The 27452-nt window shown below is 44.3% G+C and overlaps 1 protein-coding gene across 2 annotated transcripts in view; it reads right to left on the bottom strand.

The window, feature by feature from the left end:
- Positions 1–27452, bottom strand: part of trim36 (tripartite motif containing 36) — a 162069-nt gene that overhangs the window by 6576 nt on the left and 128041 nt on the right. For both annotated transcript variants that reach the window (XM_085987079.1, XM_085987080.1), the window contains one exon: positions 7527–7824. In XM_085987079.1, coding sequence (XP_085843205.1) covers positions 7527–7824 — 298 coding nt within the window. The remainder of the gene's footprint in view (positions 1–7526; positions 7825–27452) is intronic.

The raw sequence follows: 27452 nt of genomic DNA, 5'->3' as shown, positions 1-27452 counted from the left end.
CCCTTACTTCCCTCAGCAACCTTTTTTTATTCATTCACGGGCTTCGCTGGCAAGGCATTGCCCATCCATAATTGCCCTTGAGAAGGTGGAGGTGAGCCGCCTTCTTGAACCGCTGCAGTCCGTGTGGTGAAGGTACTCCCACCGTCCTCTTAGGTAAGGAATTCCAGGATTTTAACTGAGCAACGATGAAGGAATGGTGATACATTTTCAAGTCAGGATGGTGTGTGACTTGGAGGGGAACTTGGAGGTGGTGGAATCCCCATGCATCTGCTTTTTCCTGGATGGTGTTGAGCTTCTTGAGTGTGTTGGAGCTGCACTCATCCAGGTAAGTGGAGAGTATTCCATCACACTCCTGACATGTGCGTTGCAGATGATGGAAAGACTTTGTGAAGTCAGGAAGTGAGTCACTCGCTGCAGAATACCCAGCCTCTGACCTGCTCTTGTAGCCACAGTATTTATGTGACTGGTCCAGTTAAGTTTCATGTCAATGGTGACCCCCAGGGTGTTGATAGTGGGGTATTTGACGATGGTAATGCCATGGAATGTCATGGGGAGGTGGTTAGACTCTTTTTTTCAAGATGGTCATTGCATGGCAATTGTGTGGCACAAATGTTACCTGCCACTTATCAGTCCAAGCCTGAATGTTGTCCATATCTTGCTGCATGCGGGCATGGACTGCTTCATTATTTGAGGAGTTACGAATGGAACTGAACTTTGTGCAATCATCAGCGAACATCCCCACTTCTGACCTTATGTTGGAGGGAAGGTCATTGATGAAGCAGCTGAAGATGGTTGGGCCTAGGGCATTGCCCTGAGGAACTCCTGCAGCGATGTCCTGGGGCTGAGATGATTGGCCTCCAACAACCACAACCATCTTCCTTTGTGCTAGGTATGACTCCAACCAGTGGAACATTTTCCCCCCGATTCCCATTGACTTCAGTTTTACTAGGGCTCCTTGATGCCACAATTGGACAAATGCTGCCTTGATGTCAAGAGCAGTCATTCTCACCTCATCACTGGAATTCAGCTCTTTTGTCCATGTTTGGATGAGGTCCGGAGCCAAGTGGTCCTAGTGGAACCCAAACTGAGCATCAGTGAGCAGGTTATTGATGAGTAAGTGCCGCCTTATAGCACTGTCAACGGCACTTTCCATCACTTTGCTGATGATTGAGAGTAGACTGATGGGGCGGTAATTGGCTGGATTGGATTTGTCTTGCTTTTTGTGAACAGGACATACCTGGACAATTTTCCACTTTGTTGAGCAGATGCCAGTGTTGTAGATGTACTGGCACAACTTGGCTAGTTCTGGATCACAAGTCTTCAGCACGATAGCCGGAATGTTGTCGGAGTCCAGAGCTTTTGCTATATCCAGTGCACTCAGCCATTTCTTGATATCACGTGGAGTGAATTGAATTGGCTGAAGACTGGCTTTTGTGATGGTGGGGACCTCAGGAAGAGGCCAAGTTGGATCATCCACTCGGTACTTCTGGCTGAAGATGGTTTCGAATGCTTCAGCTTTGACTTTTGCACTCACGTGTTGGGCTCCGCCATCATTGAGGATGGGGATATTCATCGGGCCTCCTCTTCCTGTTAGTTGTTTAACTGTCCACCACAATCCATGACTGGACGTGGCAGGACTGCAGAGCTTTGATCGGATCCATTGGTTGTGGGATTGCTTAGCTCTGGGTGACTTTTCTACTTTGACTGTTGCCAACCTTTTACGTACCTCCTCTTTATATCTATTTTTATCCTGTCCAATTTCTCTACCCCACTCCTCCTTTACTGTGACTTTGGCAGCATCCTATTTTTTTGTGGACAGATGCAAAATACTCATTTAATACCTCAGCCATACCCTCTTTCTCCACAAGATTTACTTTTTTGCTCCTAATCAGCCCCACTCTTCCTTTGACTACCCTTTTTATTATTTATATGTTTATAAAAGAGTTTGGAGTTCACTTTTATGTTACCCATTAATCTTTTCTCTTACACTCCCTTTTCCCCTCATATTTCCTTTTTCATTTCTCCTCTGCACTTTCTGCTTGATTCTGACATTGATCATAAGCCTCCTTTTCCTGTTTCATTTTAAACACAATGGGGGGAATTTTAACCTAAAAAAAGGGTGGGTTTGGAGCGTGGGGTAGTTAAATTGTTAAAAATGGGATTCCCGACCTGATCCTGCCTCCAACCCGCCCACTCCCGGTTTTAATGGAGTTGGGACAGGGGCAGGTGACCAACCCGCTCACAGGGGGTGGGACACAGAGACACAGAAGATAGGAGCAGGAGTAGGCCATTCGGCCCTTCGAGCCTGCTCCGCCATTCAACGAGATCATGGCTGATCATCCAAACCCTAGCACCCGGTCCCTACACCGACAGACATCAAGTTAAATATTATAATGAAGCTGGAAGCCACTTTTTTAACCTACATTTTGTGTTTAATTGCATGTGGATGGGTTTTACACAATTCGTGAAACCCAGCAGATAAAGCGAGGTGGGGACTGCTGGATCCAGGAGGTAAGTGCTTTATACCGACCCCCTGGATCCAGGGTCCCTGCCAAACCCACCCCACCCCCTGGCAGGCCTCCAATCTCTCCACGAGGCCTCCATTCACCGCCCCCCACAGGCCTCTGATGCCTCCATGAGGTCTCCTCCCCCCCGTGCTCCTCCGGCCCGCAATTGTCTGAAGATCCCCCTCGCCCCACAATCGTCTGTAGATCCCCCCCACCACCGTACTCCTCCTGGACCACGATCTTCTGAAGATCCCCCTCCTCTCCCATGCTGCTGCGGCCAGACCCCAGCCCGTGACCATCCTCAGATCCCCCTGGTGCTGCTGCGGCCAGCCCCCATGCGATCCCTCCCTCCTTCCCTCTCTGTGGCCTAGTGGCTAATTAACATTAGCCCAGCACCAAACTTACTGTGCAACACCTTTCTGGCGGCGTTAGTCCCAGCAGGAAGCCCCAATGTAACGTGGCCGTGGAGTCAATGCAGCAAGAACAGCCTTCTGTTAAAGCAAGGCTGTCATTTCAGAAAGCAATTTGGTCCCTTAAAGAGGAACTGCCTTCTGAAATGAAAAAAATACAAATCATGTAAAACAGGACTTTTTAGCCCTTATAGCTCAACTGTCTTGCAAATAAAAAAATTATAAAGAATTCCTAAATGGGAGTCTTGAGCTCCGAAAGCTAAACTGCCTTCCGCACCTAAAAAAAATGGGAAAAGTGCTTCAGCACTAAAACAAATGGCTCAGCAAGCCAGGGAAGGGGCACCCAGGGTCTCGCACACAGCACCCCAGCTTTGTGCAGGGGGCCAATACTGCAAGAGAGGTCCTCTACTCATAGGGGCCAGGAGGCCCTCCAGAAAGAAGGACGTGGGACCAGATCACTGAGGCCGTCACTGCCAGCAGAGTCGCCCCCACCACGTCTAGGCTCCAATGCCCAAAGAAGCTTCATGATCTCAGACCAGTGGTCAAGGTCAGTGAATACATCTTCAAAATCCATCTCCTACCAACTGCATCACTAGCCTCACACACTGCTCAATGCACGACACCCCCCCCCCACCCCACCCCATCACTCATCTACCAACAATCTCTACCAAACATGAGACACACCTCCCATTCCTAGCTTCACCTCACACCCTGGGAGGAGATGGTTTGACCATTCTTGGCAGGGACATGGCCGAGCCTTTGGCCAGGGCTAAAGGGGTACAAGATGCTAGTATCCTCATATGTTATCTTCCTTCTTGCATGCACCTCTGTGCATGGTGTAAGTATGCAAAACTTGCTTTCCTGCCCTCCCCTCACCACAACTCCACCCTTGTGCCTTCCTCATTTCAGACACCCAAGAAATCCAGCCTGCCCAGCCAGTCGTTGTCCAAGAAGAGGAAGAGGAGAGAGAAGAAGCAGAAGATTGATTTGACACTCCCAGCCACCAGCTCCTCAAGGTCGATCAGCAAGGCCATCTGCAGTGACGCCACTGAAAGTCGGCAGCCTTCCACCAGCCAAGCTGCAGCCACTGGGGTAGCACTGTGTGACATCAGTAGGATAAGCAAAGGCACACACAAGACAGTCACTAAGGAATTGCATAAAGGTGGTGAGTTGATTTCTTGATATCATATTGGATGGATAAATGTACAAAGTTGGATTGGAAAGTTTGCTTTGTGGTGGATTTTATTGCAGCATTGTGGCCAAGATGCATTGTGATGGTCAGTAACAGAGGGAAGGTAAGGTGTGGGACAAATATCCCTGCTAGAAAGGGGCTGTCTGGGTTGCATCCTTCCTTCTGCTTCCTCCTCTTCTGCATCTTCCTCTTCTGCGTCTTCCTCTTCCATCTGCAAGCTGTAAATCTGAAGTAAAAGCATAAAATGCTGGAAATACTCAGCAGGTCAGGCAGCATCTCGACCTGAGACGTGAATTCTGTTTCTCCCTCCACGGATGCTGCCTGACCTGCTGAGTATTTTCAGCATTTTCTATCTTCTCCGAGGTTTTCCTTTACCATCCAAGAGCTTAATGCAAACTTACCTGAAAGATGTGTGTGTCCCTTTAAGAAGTGCTGACAGTATCTCCGTCAGTCTGCTACATGCTCGCTTTTCATAGCAAGCTTAGGACCCAGCGCTGAACTCAGCGCTAAGGTCGAAGTTTGCAGAGCATGACATTACCTGACGTCATGCTCTCGATATTTGCATCTCCAGGGCCAGCGCTGCTATCGGCCATTGAGTCCCGCGCCAGAGAAGTGCGTTAGAGTGGCAGCAACCATTTTACGCCAGAATTACAACATAACTCGTGGCGATAAGTTGGGGAATTTCTGGGCCATTATTTTTAAGTATATTACTCTCAGTATCTTGCTGCTTCTGTGTATTATTCAATCTGTAAATAAATCTGACTAGTTTTAGTCTGTAAATGTTGGTCTAATGCACAGTATTTTTCACCTTTCAAAGGAAACAGGAGAATGAAGTGGGCATCCATCTCCAGTGTATTTTGTACTGTAATTATTCACCTAAGGCATGCTACTCAATACATGGCATGCACAAGGGCACAGCTTTCAGATAATAGGCAACTTAATTTGCTTATGGAAGACGCCTTTTCACTATGAACACAAGACATAAGTATTGGGAAAAAGCCTATAATCAAAACATTCTGTTCCAAAAGAAGTAAAGCAGGTGAGGTGAGTAACCTACATGATATAAGGTGGGACTACCTGTCATCATAAGAACATAAGAAATAGGAACAGGAGTAGCCCATTTGGCCCCTTGAGCCTGCTCCACCATTCAATGAGACCATGGCTGATCTTCTACCTCATCTCCACTTTCCTGAACTATCCCCATATCCCTTGATTCCCTTAATATTCAAAATCTATCGACTTCTGTCTTGACTATACTCAACGACTGAGCGTCCACAGCACTCTGGGGTAGAGAATTCCAAAGATTCACCACCCTCTGGGTGAAGAAATTTCTCCTCATCTCAGCCCTAAATGGCTGACCCCTTATTCTGAGAATGTGACCCCTGGTTCTACACTCCCCATCCAAGAGAAACATCCTCCCTGCATTTACCCTGTCAAGCCCTGTAAGAATTGTGTATGTTTCAATGAAATCACCTCTCATTCTTCTAAACTCAAGAGAATCTAGGCCTAGTCTACTCAATCTGTCCTTATAGGACAATCCCCCCATCCCACGAATCAGTCTGGTGAACCTTTGTTGCACTCCCTCTATGGCAAGTAGATCCTTCCTTAGGTAAGGAGACCAAAATGTCATGCTCAAAATCTACAGCTCCATTAAGATTTCTGTGCTTTAGTAAATCCAAACTAAACCCTTTGATGTAAAATAGCAGCATGGGTACTGAATTGTATATTTGTCCACTGTTTCTAGGAAATGTCCCCTTCTGGAAATGTTCATAAAAATAAATACAGATGAAAGTAGTCCTTTGGCCCATATAGCTCATGTTTCACCAGAAACCTGCGATCACCCATCACAGCACTTACCTTGAATGACTCCAGAGTATTTGCCTGTAACTATGAGCCCATGCCCTGCACTGTGGCTTAACTTGAAATAGTGTTCAAAATAAGTTAACCTTTTCTGTTCTACGCAACATCTTATATACCCTTAAAAGGTCTCCTTTCATTTGCTTCCTTTCAAAGCTGAAGAATCCAAATTTTTCTCATTTTGGGGTAGATTTGCGTCTTCACTGACTGGGTGGTAATGTGCCATGGCAGGTCGCCCGCCCTTTAAAGAACTTGCCTGAAATCAATGAACTGAAAATCAGATGGGTTCTATAGCGGGTGGGCAATCCACCCCACCCAGGCGGTGAAGATCAAAATCCACTCCTTTGCAACATAACTTAGTTCCCCGACACTTACTGACATTCCCTGCACCACTTCCAGGCATAGCTGTTCCTCTTGTGTCCACACTGAAGGCAGCATTCAAGAGTCACAGGAGCCAAGCAGCCAGAGCAAGAGCATTACACAGCTTTAACATGATGGCCCCCTTTGATATAATCCCGCAATCATATACCAAAGTACTTCAACTTAATTTAGAGTTGCTGGGGTCGAACTGTAACATCGTTGCTCCCATTTTATGTGCCTAAAATGGCAGCAACGATAATCAATTTAGCAGAGCAGAGGCCCATTCCCGATCTGCACAGGCTTTCGGGTCACTGCTAAATTGGTCGGTGCTTGTGTGGCTCCTACGATGCACAAGCTCCAACTAACATTTCCGGGTCTTGAGCAGCCTAACCAGCAATATTTAAATGGACCACTGGAAGCCATTCAAAAAGGCCCAAAAACATTGAAAATGTTAGTATTTTGTGGATTTGGATGGAAAAAGGGGTGCACTTCCTGGTTCCACAAAACAGCTCGGAGCCACTATTGGCCTATCTCCCCCTCCCTTACCTCTGGGGCTCAGCAAAATTGTAAAATGAATTCAGTAGTTTCACCCAGTTCCCAATGAGCATGGGTCAACAGCAAAAACTACAGCTAATTTAGCATTAAATTAGCAATCTCACTCAGAGAGGCCATATAAATGGATGGGGCAGCAAATGCAATGGTCAGATTGTTTCAGGTTATAGCTGAGGCACAACGTAGGTGCAGAGTAGAGGAACTTTAATCTGGATCTAACCCGTGCTATACCTGACCTGCGAGTGCTTGATGTGACACTGGGTTCCCAAAATGGAAAAGGTTTAATTTCCCAGTTACAAAACCCCATTCCTTCAGGACGAGAAAATCTCAAAAAAAGGAATTAATTCACAAACCTCATCAGCAACATTTACTTAATAAAAATCACCCCGGGGGAGAATTTCCACGGGGTCTTCCAGATCTCCCTCCATAACTATGGTGGAAAGCCATTTTTGCCGTTTGCTCCCTTTCTCCGGAGGTTCCACAGCGAGAGAAATTGGGAGAACGCCTGCGGAAATTCCAGCTGCATACATTCAACTCCTCATTTACACAACCCTTGCCAGAAAATGTTTGCAACCAGCATTTACAGCATGTAAACGGATGTACAAGTGGTGCCATCCACATAGAATGAATAGGTGACATGGTACAAACCTGGGACTGTTGATATCCCGTGAACTGTGAAACCACTCCTGAAGCTTTGTGTCGGACACCACGCCTACTTTAACCAGGTATGAGGAGGGCTCCACCCGGAAGGCCCAGTAGAATTTCCCTTTTGTTATTCCTGTGTCCCCTGTGATGAAGTCTAGAGACATATAACTTCCGACCACAATCCGCTCTGCACCTAACAACAGAGGAAGCCCAGCCACACTCTCCACAGAGTCTCTCTGTTTGCTTAAGATCAGGTGATCACTGTTGTAGCCGCACTTCTCGTCAAACAAAAACCTAAAAACTAAATTAAAAAAGAGAATACAAGAGAAAAAAAAGTCATAAGTTCACTTTTTATTTTTATTACTAGCAGAATAAAGCCGACAATTTTGGTTTGTTTTCTGGCCCTCTGTAACAAGGTTTCATTATCGGAATATTTCGCACTTACTCTGCCGAGAACATGTCACTACTAGACTGTTGTCAACAAGAAACAATGCATTAGTGGGTTTCAGTGTCAAAACAATTCTAATGTAGGGTTTAATACCAATGTTACTGAGGCTCATCAGTGAGCCACTCAAATGCACTCATCTCCAGGCTTCTGTTTGCCTATAGCACGCTGGGGTGGGGCATAGGTTCACGCCTATGAAGCTTTGATCTCAGCCAAGCCCTTACAGGAACTCCCAAGAGACAGGGGAGGAAGGGAATGATTATAGTTCAGCAGCAGGTGATATACTCATCTTGGACCGCCCACTCTGTCTGCAAATTCTGCTTATTCAACTGTGGAAAAATGTAACACAAAAAGCAAAATACGGCAGTTGCTGGAAATCCAAAATAAAAACAGAAAATGCTGGAAATAATAATAATCAACTTTATTGTCATTGTTAGTGCACAAGTGCAGTACAACGAAATGTAGGCTTGCGGCTCCCGAGAGTGTACATTTAGATTAAGACATTTAAACATTCACCATACATTTGGCTTGTAATACATTAACATAAACATAATAAAGTGCATTGGCAGATGTGCAGGCTTTAGAGTTTATTTGTGGAGTTCAGTAGGATGACAGCCCTGGGAAAGAAGCTGTTCCTAAATCTGGTCATACGGGTGCGAATGCATCTGTAGCGTCTCCCAGATGGCAGGAGGGCGAACAGACTGTGGCTGGGGTGGGTAGGGTCTTTGATGATGGACCGTGACCTCCGTAAACAGCGTTTCTGGTATATGTGCTCTATGGTCGGTAGCCGGGTGCCGGTAATGCGTTGGGCAGTTTTGACTACCCGCTGCAGGGCTTTCCGGTCATAGTAGCTACAGCTGCCATACCATACTGTGATACAGTTCGTCAGGATGCTCTCTATTGTGCAGCGGTAAAAGTTAGAGAGGATCAGGGGTGACAGGTTACATCCCTTCAGCCTCCTTAGGAAATATAGGCGCTGCTGGGCCTTCTTCACCAGAGAGGAGGTATTGAGGGACCAGGAGAGGTCTTCCGTGATGTGGACTCTGAGGAACTTAAAGCTGTCCACCCTTTCCACCACAGCCCCATTGATGTGGATGGGGGTGTGACTTCCGCCTTTAGACTTCCTGAAGTCCACAATGATTTCTTTGGTTTTCTTGATGTTAAGGGCCAGGTTGTTATCGGCGCACCACTTCACGAGATGCTGGACCTCCTCCCTGTAGGCTGACTCATCGTTGTTGGTGATCTGGCCTACTACTGTGGTATCATCCGCAAACTTGATGATGGTGTTGGAACCATGAACAGCCACACAGTCGTGGGTGAAGAGGGAGTAGAGGAGGGGGCTCAGCACACATCCTTGTGGGGCCCCCGTGTTCAGGGTCAGGGGGGAACCAGAGTTATCTTTTCAGGTCGATGAACTTTCGTCAGACAAAAGGTCATTAGTTCTGACGAAAGGTCATCGACCTGAAACGTTAACTCTTTCTCTCTCCACAGATGCTGCCTGACCTGCTGAGTGTTTCCAGCATTTTCTGTTTTTATTTGTGAAAAATGCAATGCAGGCTAGTTGTGCAAAGAAGGAATCTGAAACACTCTATAACTAAGGTTTAACCTACCTCGGCGGGTCCGAAGTGGGCGATGTTGGTGGCGGGTCTTGGCCCACTGCTGGCTCCATCCCGGCCCCCGAAATGACTTTCCGATGATTGGGCTTGTTAAGCCCGCCCAGCGCGTTTGCCGACCAATTGAAGGAAGCGGGTCTGGTGATGTCATTTGATGACGCGTCATCAGCCGGTTTCCTTAAAGGGGCCATGGCCAACTTTATTTTGACATTTGTGCTGTCAGTGTTCTACAGCACTGAGGTGCTGCAAACACTGACAATCACTGCACAGAGGTGCAGGGCTGCACCCAGGTTCTCCCATGACTCCCTCCATATGCTTATGGAGGGAGTCACAACACGCAGGGAGGTCCTCTTCCCTTCCCATGTGCGGAAGAGACCTCCCCAGGATATCAACACAGCCTGGTTGCACATTGCACAGGAGGGCACAAGCAGAGATGTGGTCAGGAGGACCTGGGTGCAGTGGCGCAAACCTTTCAATGATCTCAGTAGATCACAAAACATTACTGCAAAGCCACACTCAACCTCATCCTGCTGTGCCACTCATCACATCCCCATCACTCTGCCTTCCCTACCCTACTCCTGCACATTATTATTCACACCAACTTAGCTTGCACCTCCACCCATCCCTCTCTCGCTATCTACATTATCACATCCCCATCTCACTAGCCACCCCTCAACACTCACCCTCATCCTAGTCCAATCATACCAACTAACAACACACAAGGATAGGCACTTGAGTGTTTTAGCCAATGTTCATGTAAAGTTTCTGTTAATGTGCTGTCAAACATTGAAATCTTTATTTTCAATACTTTGTGTTCTTGGACAGATTTGTGTGCACCTTTGGAAGTGGCTTAGTGAGTTGCAGTGACTGGTGAGACATAACGGTACCCCCCGCAATAGTGATGTGTGAAAGGAATGGCTTGGGCATTGTAGGGATGCTTTGTATTGTTGGTGTAGGGTGGTGCCAACCTGGCGCATCATGTGGCAGCCAGGGTGTACAGCATCAAGTGAAGTAAATGTGGCCATGGTGAAGTCATTCCTGGCCTCCCAGGCAGCAATGTGGTCGGGTACTGATGCCCTCTGTGCATCGGAGAAGGTTGGTGGTGTTGTTGGTGCTGCTGGTATGCCTGGTGCTGATTGTGTGCCTGGTGATGCTAGAGTTGGGGCTGACCGTGGTGGGATTCTGAGGACCAAGATTGAGAGTGTTTCAAGGGCACCCCTGGTGATGGAATAGATGGCAGATGAAGTAGAGGCGAAGACGTGATCTGTCAATGGTAGGAGAGATAATGAGGTCAGACTGGATGGAGACTTGTGTAAAGACTTCCAGCATCCTGAATCTGTAGTGAAAATGCTGTTTAGAGAAGCTAGTGGTTAAGGGAACATATCTCAATCAGCTGGGAGCTTTGACTTGACATTTGAAGCTGTCAACTCATCAGCTGATTCAATGGCCACTGACCTCCCGCCTCCGCTTCACAGACGAGGTCTAAGCACAGCGGGAAACCTGTGGGCGACCTGCCAAATCCAAAAAGCTGGGGAAAACACATTGATAAGTGGCTGTAAACAAGCCACTAATGATTTTAATTGCCTCCCCTGCCGCTGCCTGTTGGGTCTGCTGAGCACTGACAGACCAGACATCGGGAAAGTCCAGTGTGCGCGTTTTTACAGCGGGTTCCCGACCCTCTGTCAATCATTTTAGATTTAATAGCTGACCCACCACCCATCCCATCCACTGAGCGCCGGCAAAATTCCGGCCTAAGAATCTACAGTTTACAAGCAATGACTTGCAATGTTGTAACAAAGGGATATAATATTTAAATTGTTCTGATGTAATCCTCTAACAGTAACATTTACTTTGTATCCTCTAACAGTAACATTTACTTTGTGTGTGTATATATATATATATATATATATATATACATATACACATATATAGTATATATATTGTAGTAAGAGCTGATAATTCTGAAAGCATCTTGCTTATAAAATTACATAGACTCAATATTGTGGCGGAGACCACATAGGGACAATAACACAATGTATAGCCAATGCTGTTACATGTACCTAAACACAATTCACTTTGTATAGCAATGTTGTGATTATGTACATGCTGGGTTGGGTTATTGGTGCAGGGTCCCTTTAAGAGCGTCGGGAATGTGATGACGTCGGTTGCGTGATGACGTCATAGCCCCTGCACGGGGCTGAGCCTTCAGACCTCGTGGAGATTGATTAAAGTAAGACACGTTTTGTTTTTGCTTAAAGAAAAGTCTCAGCCTGTTGATTTCTGTCGACTCCAACAATATGATATATTGATGGACAGAACAAGAGCCCTGAATTTCCTTGGACTTTCTGCTGTAACTGAGGAAAGTGTGGTGGAAATTTCCCTAAGCCAGATATTAACGTACAAATATGTTAATAGCAGAATCGAGATGTGCTCACACAGGCTTGAACCAATAATAATTCCTTTGTGACCAATGAACTCGAGAAATATTCCTGGATTTCCTCACTCATGACTGTGGCTGGCATATGGCTTCCTTCTCATGACTGTCTAATTTCCAGACCAGACCTAGGTTTAACTTCCAGCACCTGAGGGCCTTGTTGAATTAAACCTGCCCCAACAGAAACTTGTAGAAGATTAGGTGGAGGTGGGGGGACAATGGTGGGTCCCTGTAGTCTCTCAGCAGGAGTGTGCTTAATCACATTGCTATCCTCGTCACACGTTGTTTCACTAACAGGCTTACTGCGGTTCTCCTCGTGTTTCATAACCTCTACAGTGCTCAATGAATTAATATTTCATGACATTTGTCAATTCTTGCCTAGTTCAAGGGACTCTCACTGTTTTGTGGAAGAAGAAATTCTAGCCAATTTCTGTGAAAACAAATACCCCCGTCTTCATTCATTTCAAAGGATGTGTTATTTTATGTCACTGGTTTTCTAAAAAAAAACTTACTGTTTGTAATAATCTGACTTTGGCAATATTGAATAATTAATTTTTGAATTTTTTAAAGTATACGCGAGGTTTTCTAAACTCATATTGTAGTCTGAAATTTTTGACCTTTTTGGAAATTAGGTGATGCAACAAGGTGGAGCCAGAGATACTGCAACAAGGACACATGCCACACAAATTCAGTCCTGATAGTTGCTGGGAACATAGAAAGGCTTGGAGAAATGTTATTGGGATATTAATGGGCAGGTCACAGATATCTCATGGGCCAATGTGTGCTCCAGCAACGCTAGGTTAACAAGTGATGGTTAGATAGGCACATGAATCTCAGCACAGAAGAGACAGGGATCCAGGTGATAACATTATTCAGGGCAGAGGTCCACAAGCAGGAAAGGTGTTGTGTCAAGCTTTTTTACCAGTATTCCATGTGGAATTGAACCTTTGGCCCAGACTGGATGCTACTGTACTCCAAACCCTTTAATGATTCTCCCTGAGTCAGTCGGCCCACTCCCGCTACAGATGCTGTGCATCGGCGCTGATGAGTTCGGCGAGTTGGCGGGGCGGCAGCAGAAGCAGCGATGGAGGCCATGACGACCCGCTGTAGCACGGCGGCCGGCAGCTCCTCAGTGGGAGGCTCGGAGGTCGAACCAGTAGGAGGGGAGGCGACCAGCGGACCGAGGGCGGGAAAAGCAGGCCCTGGAAGGTCGGACACCGCGGGAGGCTCGGAGGTCAGACCGGGTGGAAGGAGAGCCAGGGAGAAGCAGGCCCCGGGACGTCGGTACCACGCCGGCTGAAGATTGTCGGGGAGGAGTGCGGGAAAGGCGGAGCGAGGCGAGAGCGGACCCTATTGTGATGGCGCCGATGAAGATGGCTGCCGTCCTTGCGGGCTCCGTGCGTACCAGGCAGCTAAGTGTCCTTTGCTGCTTGGTGCGCTCGGCTCGTTAAGAAAAAAGCATTTCACTGACTGGATTTCACTTGTTGTATTTGGTTATGTGACAAATAAAATTGAAATTGAAATTGAAATAATAAACTTCCATACAGATAATCCCCTATAGTGGTCATTCTGTTTAAATTCTCCAAAATCATCCTTTTAATAATGCTATGTACAATTGTGCCATATGCATAGTCACAGTGAGAGCATGCAAAAATTGCACAGGCAAATGTTTCCAAAAATATTTTTACCTTACCACTGCACTCTCAGTACAAAGAGAAGCGAGAGAGATTGGGCAAGTGCATTTGGTTAGATCATTGCTTTTTTAGCGACCACTTTTGCATCCCTGATGTATAAATGGATTTGTTTTACTCGAAAGAGGGCAAAACCGAATGTAATTGTCCCCATTTTGCAGTCAGTGGCAAACGAACAGCGCTCACCGTTAATTACGCTTACACTTGCCCACAGACCTTCGATGGGCTTTTGCACTGGAACTTGTGGTTATTAGAAATGCAAAACTGTGTGGCGCCCTCTACAGAGATCTGGGACCTGTATGAACAGGAAAAGCAATGGTGTGTCTCCTTAACCAGTCAGATTCAAGAATCCTCTTTGAGGCGCGCTGGCCTGGATATTAACAGGGGCGAGTTGTGTAGGCAGGCGGGGGGGTGGAGTTTTGGACAGGAATCCTGGAAGTCCGTGTTTCCCCGCACGCTGTGAAGTTTTAACTCCATAGCTTGCGTCTTTTCTCCTTGACAGGTTCCCTGCCGGAATTCAGCCTGATTGACAGGCTTGGCTGCCAGTTGGGCGGGGAGCACTCCAGAGCAGGCCGCACGAGCAGGTAGGTCCGATCCCTGACCTTCAGCTGCCGGGTTTCTCGAGGCCTGAGAAACCCAGTTGGCCAGTGTTAAACCTGCGAAGCAGGCTAAATCAGAGGCTGCCAGGCTCATTAAAATATTTAAATTGCCAACCCACCTCCTGAGAGCTGGTTGGCAGCCTGCCCCTTGTCCCACCTCTGTTAAACCGGGAAGTGGGTGGGTTGGAGGCGGGTTGGAGATTTCTAAAATTTTAACATCTGACCCGACCATTTTTGGGTGTTAAAATTCAGCCCACAGTCTAAACCAGGAAGCATAATTTAGAATAATTAATTCAATGTCAAATCATGTACAGAAAGTGAAATAGAGGGTAAGAAAGATGGGATTACCAGAGAGAGATAAAAGAGACAGAAAGGCAAAGTATAAATTTTTTTTTTTTTTTATAAATATCTCCAACAATAACAAATCTGAGGTTCATTTTCAGTGCCAGAGAGGATGATTTACAGTAATTAAGACTTATCATGCTGTTAAACGTTCACTTACACTTGAATGGACAAGCCCTAACTTTTTCTGGCGTGTTCAGTGGGTAATTGAAGAGATCGCAAAGTCTCTGAAGAATGGATTCAGTCAAGAATATTTTTTTTGTGGACTTTATGGATTTTTCTGAGGGTATTTTCCCTGTTATGGGATCGCCCTGTGCAGATACGTGAAAGACTGGTTTTGTTAAAACTCCAGAGAACGCATGGCAGTTGGCTGTGACAAAAGAACTCATCCAGTATGCGTGGGTTCGCCCGACAGTCCTGGAAAAAGGAAGTGGGCCATTGAACTTGATTAGAAAAACCATTCTAAAATGCAAAAACACTTCTCACCTCCATCTCAGAGGAGAAGCAGAACAATGAACCCACTAGCCTCACCCAGCAAAGACCAAAAATATGTCCCAGACTTAGGGCCATTAACCCAATACGCATGGGTCTGAGGATGACTCATCACTGATTTAGCACCGGAGTGCTCAGAAGCAAATGGATTTTTTATGATTGGTGGGAAAAGACAGGCAGAGTACCTATAAAGACAAATTCTTTTCCACCATTCTCTCTCTCTCGCTCCCTGCTCCAACAAGACAAGAAATACCAGAGAAAGCTGATGAGCAGAGCGATCAAAACCGGGGTAAGCATAGGTCTCTCAGAAGTGAAGTTTTTTGGGCTATTCCGAGGGAGGGAGGAGCTTCATTTGGTTTAGCCAGGCGAAAGGGGTTTATGCGACTGGGTAATTCGTTGGTACGGGTGGAATCAGCGTCCACCATAGCTGTTTTTAAGAGAATTACTGCTTGTTATAGTCTCCAGTTTTGTACTGTATGTATGTTGATTGTAATCTGGATTTTATTCTCCACAGGGATAGTGATTTCGTTTAGTAGTGCATGTTTTAGCCAGTGTATGTTAGACCAAATAAATACAAGTTTGATTTTTCACCGAAGCATTCCTGTCCGTGACTTATTTCATTTACACTCTGAATAATAATTCCCGGGTATAGAACTTTCGTAAGGTGGGGGCGATTCGAACCGTCCGTCTAGCAATTGGGCTAGGATCAAAACCGTTTACATCTCCTGGCGACCAGCGGCAGGATCTGGGTTAAAGGAGTGTAAAAACCGCCAACAGTAACTAATGGGTAAATACCGCAACTTCACACCCTTCATGTGTTTGAATGCGGAGTCTCTCAGCGAGGTAGCAGTGGAGTGAAGCTTGTGGAGGAGCAGGGCAACTCGGACAGCAACTTCCTGATTTCCACATTTAACTGCGCATGTGCGGACGCCGGAAGTTGATGTCCAATTTACTCTTTAATAATGGTGAGCGTTGAAAGCCTCACCATTATGTCTATTGCAAAATATTTGCTGAAGGGGGGGTCTGCACTCGAAACGTAAACTTGTCTGTTCTTTCCACACATGCTGACTGACTGGTTACGTGTTTCCAGCATTCTCTGGTTTTTGTTTCAGAATTACAGCATTAGCCATATTTTGCTTTTTATCCAAATATAATATATTGGGTATAGGTCATCACATTGCGTTCTTGTAAGCAAACTAAAAGATTTGCGAAATACCTGGTCATGAAGACTGCACCTGTTATGGGATTAAGAGTGTACTCCACTGAGCAATCCTGATATATTTGGACAAAGAGGCCTAGAAAACCTGGAACTTTCATCTGTCATTATGAAGCAGACACTTGCCTCTATTATTTAAATGACCCTGTCACTGGTATTTGAGAGGGACTAATGGAACTTAAAGGGACCGCTTATTAAGCTGCAACCATCAAGGTAAACTTTTAAAGAGTACTTACTCGAATGTGAAACTGGGAGGAGTAGGAGTGCTACACATTCCGTCAATTGCTGACGCTACCCTTCCTTCCCCTCCCCCCTTCCCGTTTACTTCCCCCCATTCCCGGTCGCCTTCCCTTTCCCTACTTACCTGAGGGCTGCTGCGATGCCAGCAGTGGCTCGATCTCAAGCCTCCCTCCCCTGGGGACTGCCCATTGCACTCGGCAGCTCGCCCACTCGAGGTAAGTGAGGCCTGAGGCCCACCATCAGGAGTGCCTTGGGCCTCACCAGTCAGATACAGGGAACAATTCCCCTGCACACCCAAAGATGGGTGCGTGCGAATTTCTAGGCCAGAGTCTCTTCAACCTATGGCCATTTCTTGACCATTTTACAACATTTTATTCTCAACTATTTCTTGTTGAGCTTGAGGAGTTAGAACCCTTGGCAGAGGGAGTAGCTGCCACCTGGCTCCTTCCCCTGGCCATTATTTGTCTAGTAAAGGGCAGACAGAAGTTCCACCCCATGACAAGGTATTGAGGAAACTGCCGGAAACAGCAGAGGACTCGCTGGAGGAACCCCCGAGAATATTCAACTCTTAAGAGTCATCCTCTGAAAATAACATTACTCTGCCATGTCACTGAGTGTAAGAGCTTCGCTGTAATACCTCATCATTTTAACACCAGGCATTCCAGGGATTAAGCAAACTCAAAGTAGAAACTGTTAATTCAAAATCTAAAGGAAAACATGTTTACACCATATCATAGTTTTAATGAGACAAAAAAAATCACTTCCCTGTAAGCAATTAATGAAATTAATTACAGAATGGATCAAAATGCTGGTACACCTTCATAAGGCCACGTTCCATCAATAAGGGGCAAGTGATAAAGCTGCATTGCTTTAATGAAGATTGCAGTGTCATGGAAACAGACTGGACAGAAGGGGTCCAGATTCTCACACTAATAAAACTTTTTAACTTCAAAGACCCTGTAGCCCCAGAAATGTTCAACTGCAAAACTCTTCAACATCAGATTTGGATTAGAAACTACAGAGGTTACACCCATCACAAAGATGGACAATGGCTGCAACTCATAGACTTTAGCTCCCTGCCTCTTTCTGATTTCCGAGTCCAGCAGTTCTCTATGTAGAACAGGACCCATGTTGCACTTTCGAAGCTGCATAATATTTAATAAATCAAGAATCCAGATAATTGTCACATTCATGTTGTACAAATGGCCACTGGGCATTTATAAACCAAAATCCCAAATGGCCTCTAACCCTAAAGAGTTAAGAAAGCCTTCAGTTTTCTTTGTACCTGAATACTTGGTACATGATGCAGTAATTCTATGTTTCTTTGTACAATAAGAAGCGATTAATGTAACTTAGACACTGGTCCATACTATCCAGAGACATTTACTATCCGCAACTGGCAGTGAAGAGATAGAAGGGGCAAAAAGTGAAACCAATCACTCACCTCAGCATTGGAGTTTTGCCACACCACAAAACTACCTCATTTCAACTTTTCTCTAGGGCACTCTGACCTTGCAAATGTAGCACTGTGTGTAAAGTGCTGTGCCCTATCCCCAGCCGTGATGAGCAGTGCTTCACATGCATGGCTCATTTAAATTCCACTACACAAAACAGCTTTCAAAGATTCTTGCTCTCACAAGTCTGAGAACCAATGATATTTGGAAGTACTTCAAACTCAATCGAAATTGGGCTTAGTTCCAGAAACAGTTCCAGGCTACAAGTAACCAGCTAAAAAGTTTCCATAAAGTGGAGAAAGTGGTACAGCACAGGAGCACAGCAGCTAAAGGATTGGCTAGCAATGGTAAAATCCCTTCGTTTAATGAGGCAAAATAACTTTTCAAAATGCCCTTAACATGCACCATTCCTCAAATTCTGTTCCTCCGGAATAACCTTGGAAGTGCATAAGAGTAACAACAACTTACACAACATAGAAGCTGTGTTACATAGGAGGGAGAAGAAAAAATATCGATAAAAGAAGTAAAGGAGTGGTTGCCAAGCCATGGTGCTAGTATTAGGAGAGGTGGCCAAAAGCTTGGTTTAGGAGGCTTTGAGGAGTGAGAGGTGGAGGGAGTGTCCGAGAGTAGGGACGATGGGAGGGTGGGGATGCACCAAAGGCCAGTGTTGGAAGACTGCAGAGTGTGGGAGGGAATGCAAGGCTGCATGAATTGCAGAGATATGGGTGAGGTGAGGCCATGGTGGAATTTGAAGATGATGATGAGGATTTTAACTGTAATACATTGGGAAACAGAGAGCCAATGTAGGTTAGCATGGGGGGAGCATGGCGGGGTGGTGGCAGTGGGAGATTGATGGGCGAGCAGGACTTAGTGAGGAACAGGATATGGGAAGCTGAGTTTTGAACAAGTTGCAGTTTATGGAAGGTGGGAACTGGGAAGCCAGCAAGGAGGACATATGTTGGGGAAATTGAGGTAAATTTTTGTCTTCAGCGCATGGACGGTAATCTGGCAGAGTGCGTCGTCTGACTGTCATAGAACTCATTTGATTTTCATTCCATTGATTTCAGATAACCACCAGTTTTTCAGGATCTAGTTAGATCAAGCCTTTGAAACTGTACTCTGTTCAAACCTCTCATTATAGAAACCATTCCATGGCTGCTGGCCTATCCAAAAGCACCAAACTGCCTCCTTGAAGTTTTTGTTCTGGAAGATATAGGCCCAGATATTATGATCCCTACGGGTGGGTACGCGCTGTGTATCCACCCGTAGGGACATCTAAATGCCGGTTTCAGGCATGCACAGTGCATGCGCTGAAAACCGGCATTTCCGATCTGTCAATAATGGTCTTGACAGATCCTCCAGCTCCCCTGGAGAAGGGCCTCTGCGGGCGATAGTTCCGCTTTCTGGAGACCCTCCGCCCGCAGAAAACCCTTACAATTCTTACGCCTGGTAAAAGCAGGGGTAAGGCCTGCTTTTACCAGGATAAGAGTTGAAAAATGTTTTTTTTAATTTTTTCACTGATTTATCATTTAAAAATACTTTTTAAAAAAGGTTATTTTTAGCCCCGTAAAAAACTTTAATTATTTTTTTCAAAAAAAAATTTTTTGTTTAAAATACTTAATTTATTGTAATTTCAAGTCATTTTAAAAATGTGGTTTAAAAAAAATGTATTTAAAGTTTTACTATGTTTTTTTATTGATCTCCATTCATATATTTGACAGGTCTTCCTGTCAAATGTATGATGGAAGATTCCCTTCCGTGATTAGCTCCCCATGACCAACATGATCCCAGGGACGCTGCAAACTACATGCGCCTCTGGGATATGTGGGCCCTGCACACTTCAAGTTTGGAGAGGCCCAGGAACGGAAGCGTGTGTGTCCCGGGAGCCCTCAGGTACGGGCGCAGATTTTTCTAGATCGCAGGCCTCCGCCCGCGGGAGGCCTGCAATCGGAAAATACGGGCCAATAAACATCCCTATCAAACTGTCTCACCAAATCAATGTTTGTTGAATTTTAGTCTTTAAGATCATGTTGTTCTAACTAATACTCAATCACCTGAGACAAAAGAAACAGTGAACCATATAATTAAAACCAGTTTGAGGTTTATAATAATTATTTTGTATTATAGATGGACACTCTACAGGGATTTGATTTAAATTTTAAGACTGATTTGTTGTGCACCGCCAAAAACATAACAAAGAGCTGCCATAACACTCAGAATTGAGTGGATTTTGTTGAATGCCATGATTAATAACAGATGGCTGCTCGCACTGTACTTGGGAGCACAGGATAGGCAGCGTGACTTGAATGATGAGACCTCCAGCCGAGTCCATAAATCAACACACTATCCTCAGTATTGGTTCAGACACTCTCCAGATTTACTTTTTCATGCCCAGTGCAAAGGCCCACTTCCACAGTGATGCTCTATTCTCTACAAAACCAAAGCATAACCTGGAGATGAACTTTTCTGCACCTGACTACCACCACCCCCCTCTCCGGACTGTCAAACCCAAATCATTAGCTCGTTCTCCTTTTCACAGAACGGTAATAAAGTTAACTAACATCTTTCTGAAGTACAAAAGCTGGCAGGTAGTCATCTATCCATTAACTGATTAATTGTCAGATCAACTAGGCAATTGCAGCCTACTCGTGAACAACATTAACTGTTTCTAATACCCAAGTGAAATTTGCAGTTACTAACAGTCCACCTATATTGGAGGTGACGTAACTTCAGCACGAGACAAATAATACCATATTTGAGGGAAACACAGATAGGCTGGCCCTGAAAATCCATGGGGCCACTCACTCGAGTGTTACACCCTGGAGATGACACTTCCACCTGACAACTGAAAGCAGAGCTGACTTCACCATAATTTGCAGGCCAGCTTGTTAATTATCCATTAGCAGCGGCTGAGCACACCTCCTGTATAACACAGAAGTACTGCACTGGGGGAAATGCCGTTGCATGTAGCCACCTTTAAAGAGCTGAGAATGATTGAAGATTTCAGCAGCAGGCTGGGGGAGCAGCAGGTAAATAGTGAACATTTTGCCAAACCAAGGGAACTGTTGGCTATGTGTAGTTGGTGTGAGATTTTATGGCATATTTAAACATGAGAAAAAGAACAAATGAAAAAAGAACTTGCATTTATATAGTGCCTTTCATGACCTCAGGATTTTCCAAAGAACTTTACAGCCAATAAAGTACTTTTTGAAGTATAGTCACTGCTGTAATGTAGGAAACGCGGCAGCCAACTTGCATACAGCAAGATCTTACAAACGGCAATGAGATAATGAGCAGATAATCTGTTTTAATGATAGTGGTTGAGGGATAAATATCATCCAGGACACTGGGAGAACTCTTCCCTGCTCTTCTTCGAATGGTGAACCATGAGAAAAAGTGAAAATTATGAAGATGAGGAACAGGATGTTGAGTAAACAGACACACAGTAGTCCCTGCCCATGTTTCTCTGTGCCAAACCCTTCTTGTCACCCCTGAATTTCTTGCTTTCTCACTCCCATGCACCTGCTGAGATACTTTCAACTGGGGGGAAATTAGATAGTGAAAATGAGGATCTGGCATCGGGTGGTTCACTGAGCACGAGGGTGCTGAGGAAAGGAGAGTGGGTTAGGATGTGCCTCCTTCCCAGCAGAGGGTGAGGAGAAGGACATCCATGGCTTTGAACCCAGATCTCTAGGTACCCACCTATAAAGAAGGATGTTTGAGGAACATCACATCTGGTCAGTCTCTGAAGATATGCAGCAACTGACAGGTGTGATTCTAGAGTCTACAGCCCTCATTTGTGATAACATCATAGATGATGTTTTCCTTGTTGCAGTTCGCTGAAGATTGCATGCCTGGACAGCACCTTGACTGATATTGTACTAGTCCACATGGCTACTTGAAATAAGCCAGTGTATAAACATTAAGCACAGTGGTAACTTCACAGCCACAGGCAGAGCAATCTGGGCAAATCATTTTAGCCACCAGTCTTCATGCAGAACGTCTTCAGCTCTTCTAAGGCCACATTGGTGAAGTGCACTCTTCACATGCAGAGCTACTACTGAGATCTTCTTACTGTCTACATGGCCTACAAACTCTTTTTTCGGGATTATTATCTCAATATGGTGCATCCTCCTCAAATGCTGCCTCACCTTTCCTCCTTCCTGTACTGTTCCTCCTCCTCTGGGCTTCCCATATCTGACACTCAGAGCCTCTTACTGTGGGTGTCGAAAGCATTATCTGGTGGTCTCACAGGGCCTTATGCTGTCAGAGTTAAGTCCAGCTCAATTCAGGTGTGAGGTTAAAAAAAAAAGCTTTAACAGCTCTTTTGAAGCAATCTCTCTTGAATTTATTTTCAGGCGCAGACTCCAAAGTAAAGCACTTCCGCCAGTCTCAGCTGATGCTGGCAACAGCTTCACCTCTTTTACATTCTTCTCACTTATCCCTGGTGTATTGCGAGTGTAACTTCCAAGACTTTGCATCCCAACACCAGGCCCCTCATTTACATAAATTTAAAAGAGCTGTCTGCAGAATAGCTGGGCGGACAGTGGGAAGGCCCCAGACCTGATTAGAAATGATGTTGCTGCCATTACGGGGTGGAATCAAGATGAAACAGGTCCCAAATGAGAATCGACCACTGAAATAGTCACTGTGCTGAAATAGCACCCCAGAAACACTACGATAAACAAGTGATTTTGGGGACGGTGGTCCCAGTGAGCAGTAATCAAATTAAATTTGCCACCAACTGACCAGCAGCAAAATCCCATATAGAAAATACTTTTAAAAGTCTTTTATGATTTGAAACAAGACAGAGTTCTGACTAGTCATGCTCAGTTCCTCAGCTGCCATTTAGTCACCTAGTCAGTGCTGTCCCCCAACAACCTACACCTTTTAAAGCACCTTTCACCTAGTGAAATACCAGTGTCCCATCACCGGTTGCCTCTCTTCCTAGCACAGTATAAAGTTCGATGCTAGGAAATTTATTCAAGAAAAACAGAACAGGAATTTTTCTATATTTCTGTTTAAAAAAAACAATCGTAAGGAAGTTTGAATATTTTTTATTCCACTGCAGTGGGCATTATATAAGTGTAATGCGGTTTACCAGGACTGCTTCTCCAAAATTCATGTTCTGAATTAACAGGATAAATAATTACAAAAGGAGACACAGCAAATGTTAAATATAGGATTCAGTGTAATAAAATGGATGGAGAGGTCTAATGCTGGAAATAAAACAGTTTGCCAGGAAAGGAGTACTGCTCATAGATGGTATCACTGGAGCAGTCTAGCTTGGAGGGAGGCCACACTGAACGGTCTCCATGGCAGAAAAAACTTGCATTTTCTAAAAAGATCAAAGACATCAATTTTTTTCTATTTACAAAAGGGGTGTACTTTTGAACAAAAAAAATCTCCATAAGTTTTCTTCGCTTTTAAACACTGGCAAAGAAATGAGGAAAAAGTGGCAAAACCAACCTCGTCCTACAAATAAATACTGCCTACATGCAATTGGCAAAAAAGCACGAATAACTGTATGAAGAGGCCTACAGTGTAGGCCACCCCACCCTTCATGTTGACATCAATGGGATGCAAAATAAAAAAGTATAACTAATTGACAGTGATGTCATAGAACTAGCACATTACTAAAAGTTAATGTTATTTTGTGTTGTGCCAGCCGACATTGATTTTTTTTTCCAAAAAGTTGTTTTCCATATAAGGATAAATTATGCAAAGCTCTCAGCACGGAGTCTCGGGAACACTGATTGAGGAATTAAGTGTGGAGGTCAGCCATCCAATTCACATACTCCTGCTTTTAAGATAATTAAAATTAATCACCGAAAAATCAGGAGCATTGACCTCTGTGCTAAATGTTTCAATCTGTGCACTCATTGAGTGAGACTGCATCAGGAGCAGAACTTCATCAAATTTGTTTTACAGTATCTTGGTACTGTACACCATTTATAAATATATGCAACACATTTGGAGATATACTTTAATAATATCATAAATCTGCCCACACACATTGTTTGAAAACAGTTTGCATCTCCAATAGTTCATTGAAAAGATGTTGCTGCTTGGTTGGCACTCATGTAAGAGTGTCTGACAAAACTGTCTTGGGGAGGAAGAAGAACCAGAAAAGCTGTATGCCACCTTTTTTTTGACATAATCTCATCTGCAGGACACATGATGCTACGTTTCAATTTGATTTATGTTGTTGCATTGTGTCTTCGAATACAAATGAGAAATGGTCTGCTGGGCAAGTTTTTATGAAAAGAAGTGCCCCTTTAAAATCTGTAAGATGCTTTATTGCTGCCAAGACTCAGGAGAGTATGTTACAAAATTAAGTGCAACGTTTTACTGAATATTCAAGGGTGATCATTCTAGTGAAAAAAGTTCAATCATTTGAATAAGACAACTGCACAATGCTTTGGTATATAAAGCACATTGTACAAAATCGATGTACAATGTAACTTTTTTGTAAATAATATCCTATCATATCAATTTACTTACCAGGCAAGTCTAACTTAAAAGCATTCAGCAATTGTACAAAAAAATAGTCTGTACTGACCACACCTAAAAGTGGTTTTATAGAACAAAGAAACACAGAAAAGAGAAAATGTGAACAATTGAATGAGGGAAAAAAAAGTGCGGCAGCCTATTTTATGCACAGTAAGGTCCCACAGACAGCAATGAGGTAAGTCACCAGTTATTTGTTTTTTGGTGGCATAAAATGAAAAAATTAGGTAGACAAAATTATAAAAAGAAAAATGCAAAAATGAAAAGAGAAAATAATAAAATGGGATGGCAGAGTGATGCAGTTCATTAGCGTTTCAAGATGCTATACCAGGGCTGACTGTACATGGGTTTAAATTCTCCTCCCTGAGTGGCAGGATTTCACACATTTACAAGTGACATAAGCAGAGACCTCAAAGCAGGGCTTTCCTGTCCAGGAAACGGCCCATGACATGGTGAGACCTAGGAGGTAAGGAGAAATGGACGTGGGGGACAGGGACAGGGGATAACGATGACTGTAAATAAAAAGAGAATATAGACATATGGGATAAATAAAAATACAAGAAAAGTAATTAAAATAAACTAGAATATTAGAAACAAGGCGTTGCATTAAAAAAACCAGAAGCAGAAAAATACAAATATTCAAAGAATTTTTTTTAAATGAGGAGCAACCAGCCTATTGTCAAGTTGTTCCCTGGGCTGCTACACATCGATGGCAATAGATTCAGATTATATAAGAGTTATGCAACGAATGCAGAGACCATTAACTCAGAAGCGTGGAGCCGGGTGACCCATTTCTGATATGTGATGGTCCATATATGGTCTGGTCTATTAATCCTCTTGTAATTGGTTAGTGAGAGTAAAAGAAATGCTTGAGAACGACACAGACATTTCAGTCTTCAGTCTGTACACCTTATCCATAAAAATCTGTAAGTGGCTTTGCTGTACTTTCTGGATATTAATTTTTTATTATAGTAATGTGCTTCCTAGTTTTCTTATAACATGCTCATGACAAATTGCTAAATATTTTGTTATTTCTCAACCTTTTATTTGCAAACATATCCTACTGCAGAGACCACTACTATCCTATACACCATACTCCCCCCTCCACCACCTCGAATAACACCAGTCATGGGTCTGAAATAGTTCATTTTGCCACTGCACTGAAATAGAACTAAAGCAAGAGTGTACCCCTGTTACTGGTGTTTGCAACCTTAAAGTTTCATTTTCATGGTGAAAGTGAATCCTGGGAGTATAAATTTAAACTACGTCGGCAACCAATTTAAACCAAGTGCATAGCCCAGTACTGAAGTATAATTGTAATAGTAGTTCACCCCTGAATTAAATCAATTAATATTTCAGAATCTGATACAAACGCTCTACAACAGAGCATTGAACAGCAAATATTTCCCCCTTTAGGAAATCTGCTGCTGATCAAGACAGAGCAGACTTTGACTACTTCAAAGGCTAACTATGATATTATACTGTGTTATCTCTTGCATTCAGCTAATTGCAGCTTCATTGACTTTCCTTTCCCTCATAGGATATATTTCATAGTCCACTGAATATAGTTGCACATCTTTGATATATTTGTGGAATAAACTGGGAAACTGTAACCGTATTCCCTTTTTTATTTTGCTGCAGGAATGTTACTACTGACCTCAAAGTGAGCACCTCAAAGCCTCAGTGGGTGAATGAAATGCCCAGTGCAGTACTGAGTGTTACAGACCAGGAAGCTCAGGGCAGCAGTTGATGTGCCACAATTGGCATTTCTGATCTAGGGAGTGGAAAATCAGCCAGGGCCCCTGCTTCTCATCACTATCTAACCCCCCCCTACTAGAGATTTAGCATTTGTGGGCATCAGGAATGAACAAAATCTGGCTCAGTTGTGTTGACTTCCATGGTGGATTAGGCACCACTGACATGCACTGTCTAGCCTCACACAAAAAGAATGATCACTGGGAGGGCAGCTAGTAGAACGGTAGGTACCACAACATGCGTTACTACTTTCAGGTGAGGAGAGGGGAGGAAAAATGGATACTGAATTACTTGAAGTGACTGTAGTTTTCAAATAAGATTCAATATCACTTTCTCACTGATTTTCTTGCTCATTACGCTTTGTAGTTCAGCTGAAAGATGCTCATTAGAGCATCACTGTCAACATTCAGTATTAGTCATAGAATCATAAAATCATAGAAATTTACAGCACAGAAGGAGGCCATTCGGCCCATCGTGTCTGCACCGGTCAAAAAAGCTATCCAGCCTAATCCCACTTTCCAGCTCTAGGTCCGTAGCCTTGCAGGTTATGGCACTTTAAGTGCATATCCAAGTACTTTTTAAATGCGATGAGGGTTTCTGCCCCTACCACCCTTTCAAGCAGTGAGTTCCAGACCCCCACTGCCCTCTGAGTGAAAACGTTACTCCTCAACTCCCCTCTAATCCTTCTACCAATTACTTTAAATCTATGCTTCCTGGTTATTTGCCTCTCTGCTAAGGGAAATAGTTCCTTCCTGTCAACTCTATCTAGGCCCCTCATAATTTTATACACCTCAATTAAGTCTCCCCTCAGCCTCCTCTGTTCCAAAGAAAACAACCCCAGCCTATCCAATCTTTCCTCATAGCTAGAATTCTCCAGCCCAGGCAACATCCTTGTCAATCTCCTCTGTACCCTCACTAGTGCAATCACATCTTTCCTGTAACGTGGTGACTGGAACTGTACGCAGTACTCTAGCTGTAGCCTAACTAGTGTTTTATACAGTTCTAGTATAACCTCTCTGCTTTTATATTCTATTCCTCAGCTAATGAAGGAAAGTATCCCCTATGCCTTCTTAACCACCTTATCTACCTGTCCTGCTACCTTCAGGGATCTGTGGACATGCACTCCAAGGTCCCTCTG

The sequence above is a fragment of the Somniosus microcephalus genome, chromosome 1 (genome assembly GCF_052327205.1).
Source record: "Somniosus microcephalus isolate GS21.2 chromosome 1, FLI_Smic_1.0, whole genome shotgun sequence".
In the NCBI taxonomy this organism is placed as follows: domain Eukaryota; kingdom Metazoa; phylum Chordata; class Chondrichthyes; order Squaliformes; family Somniosidae; genus Somniosus; species Somniosus microcephalus.
Note: the sequence above shows the minus strand (reverse complement) of the source record. Positions and strands in the feature narration are given on the sequence as shown.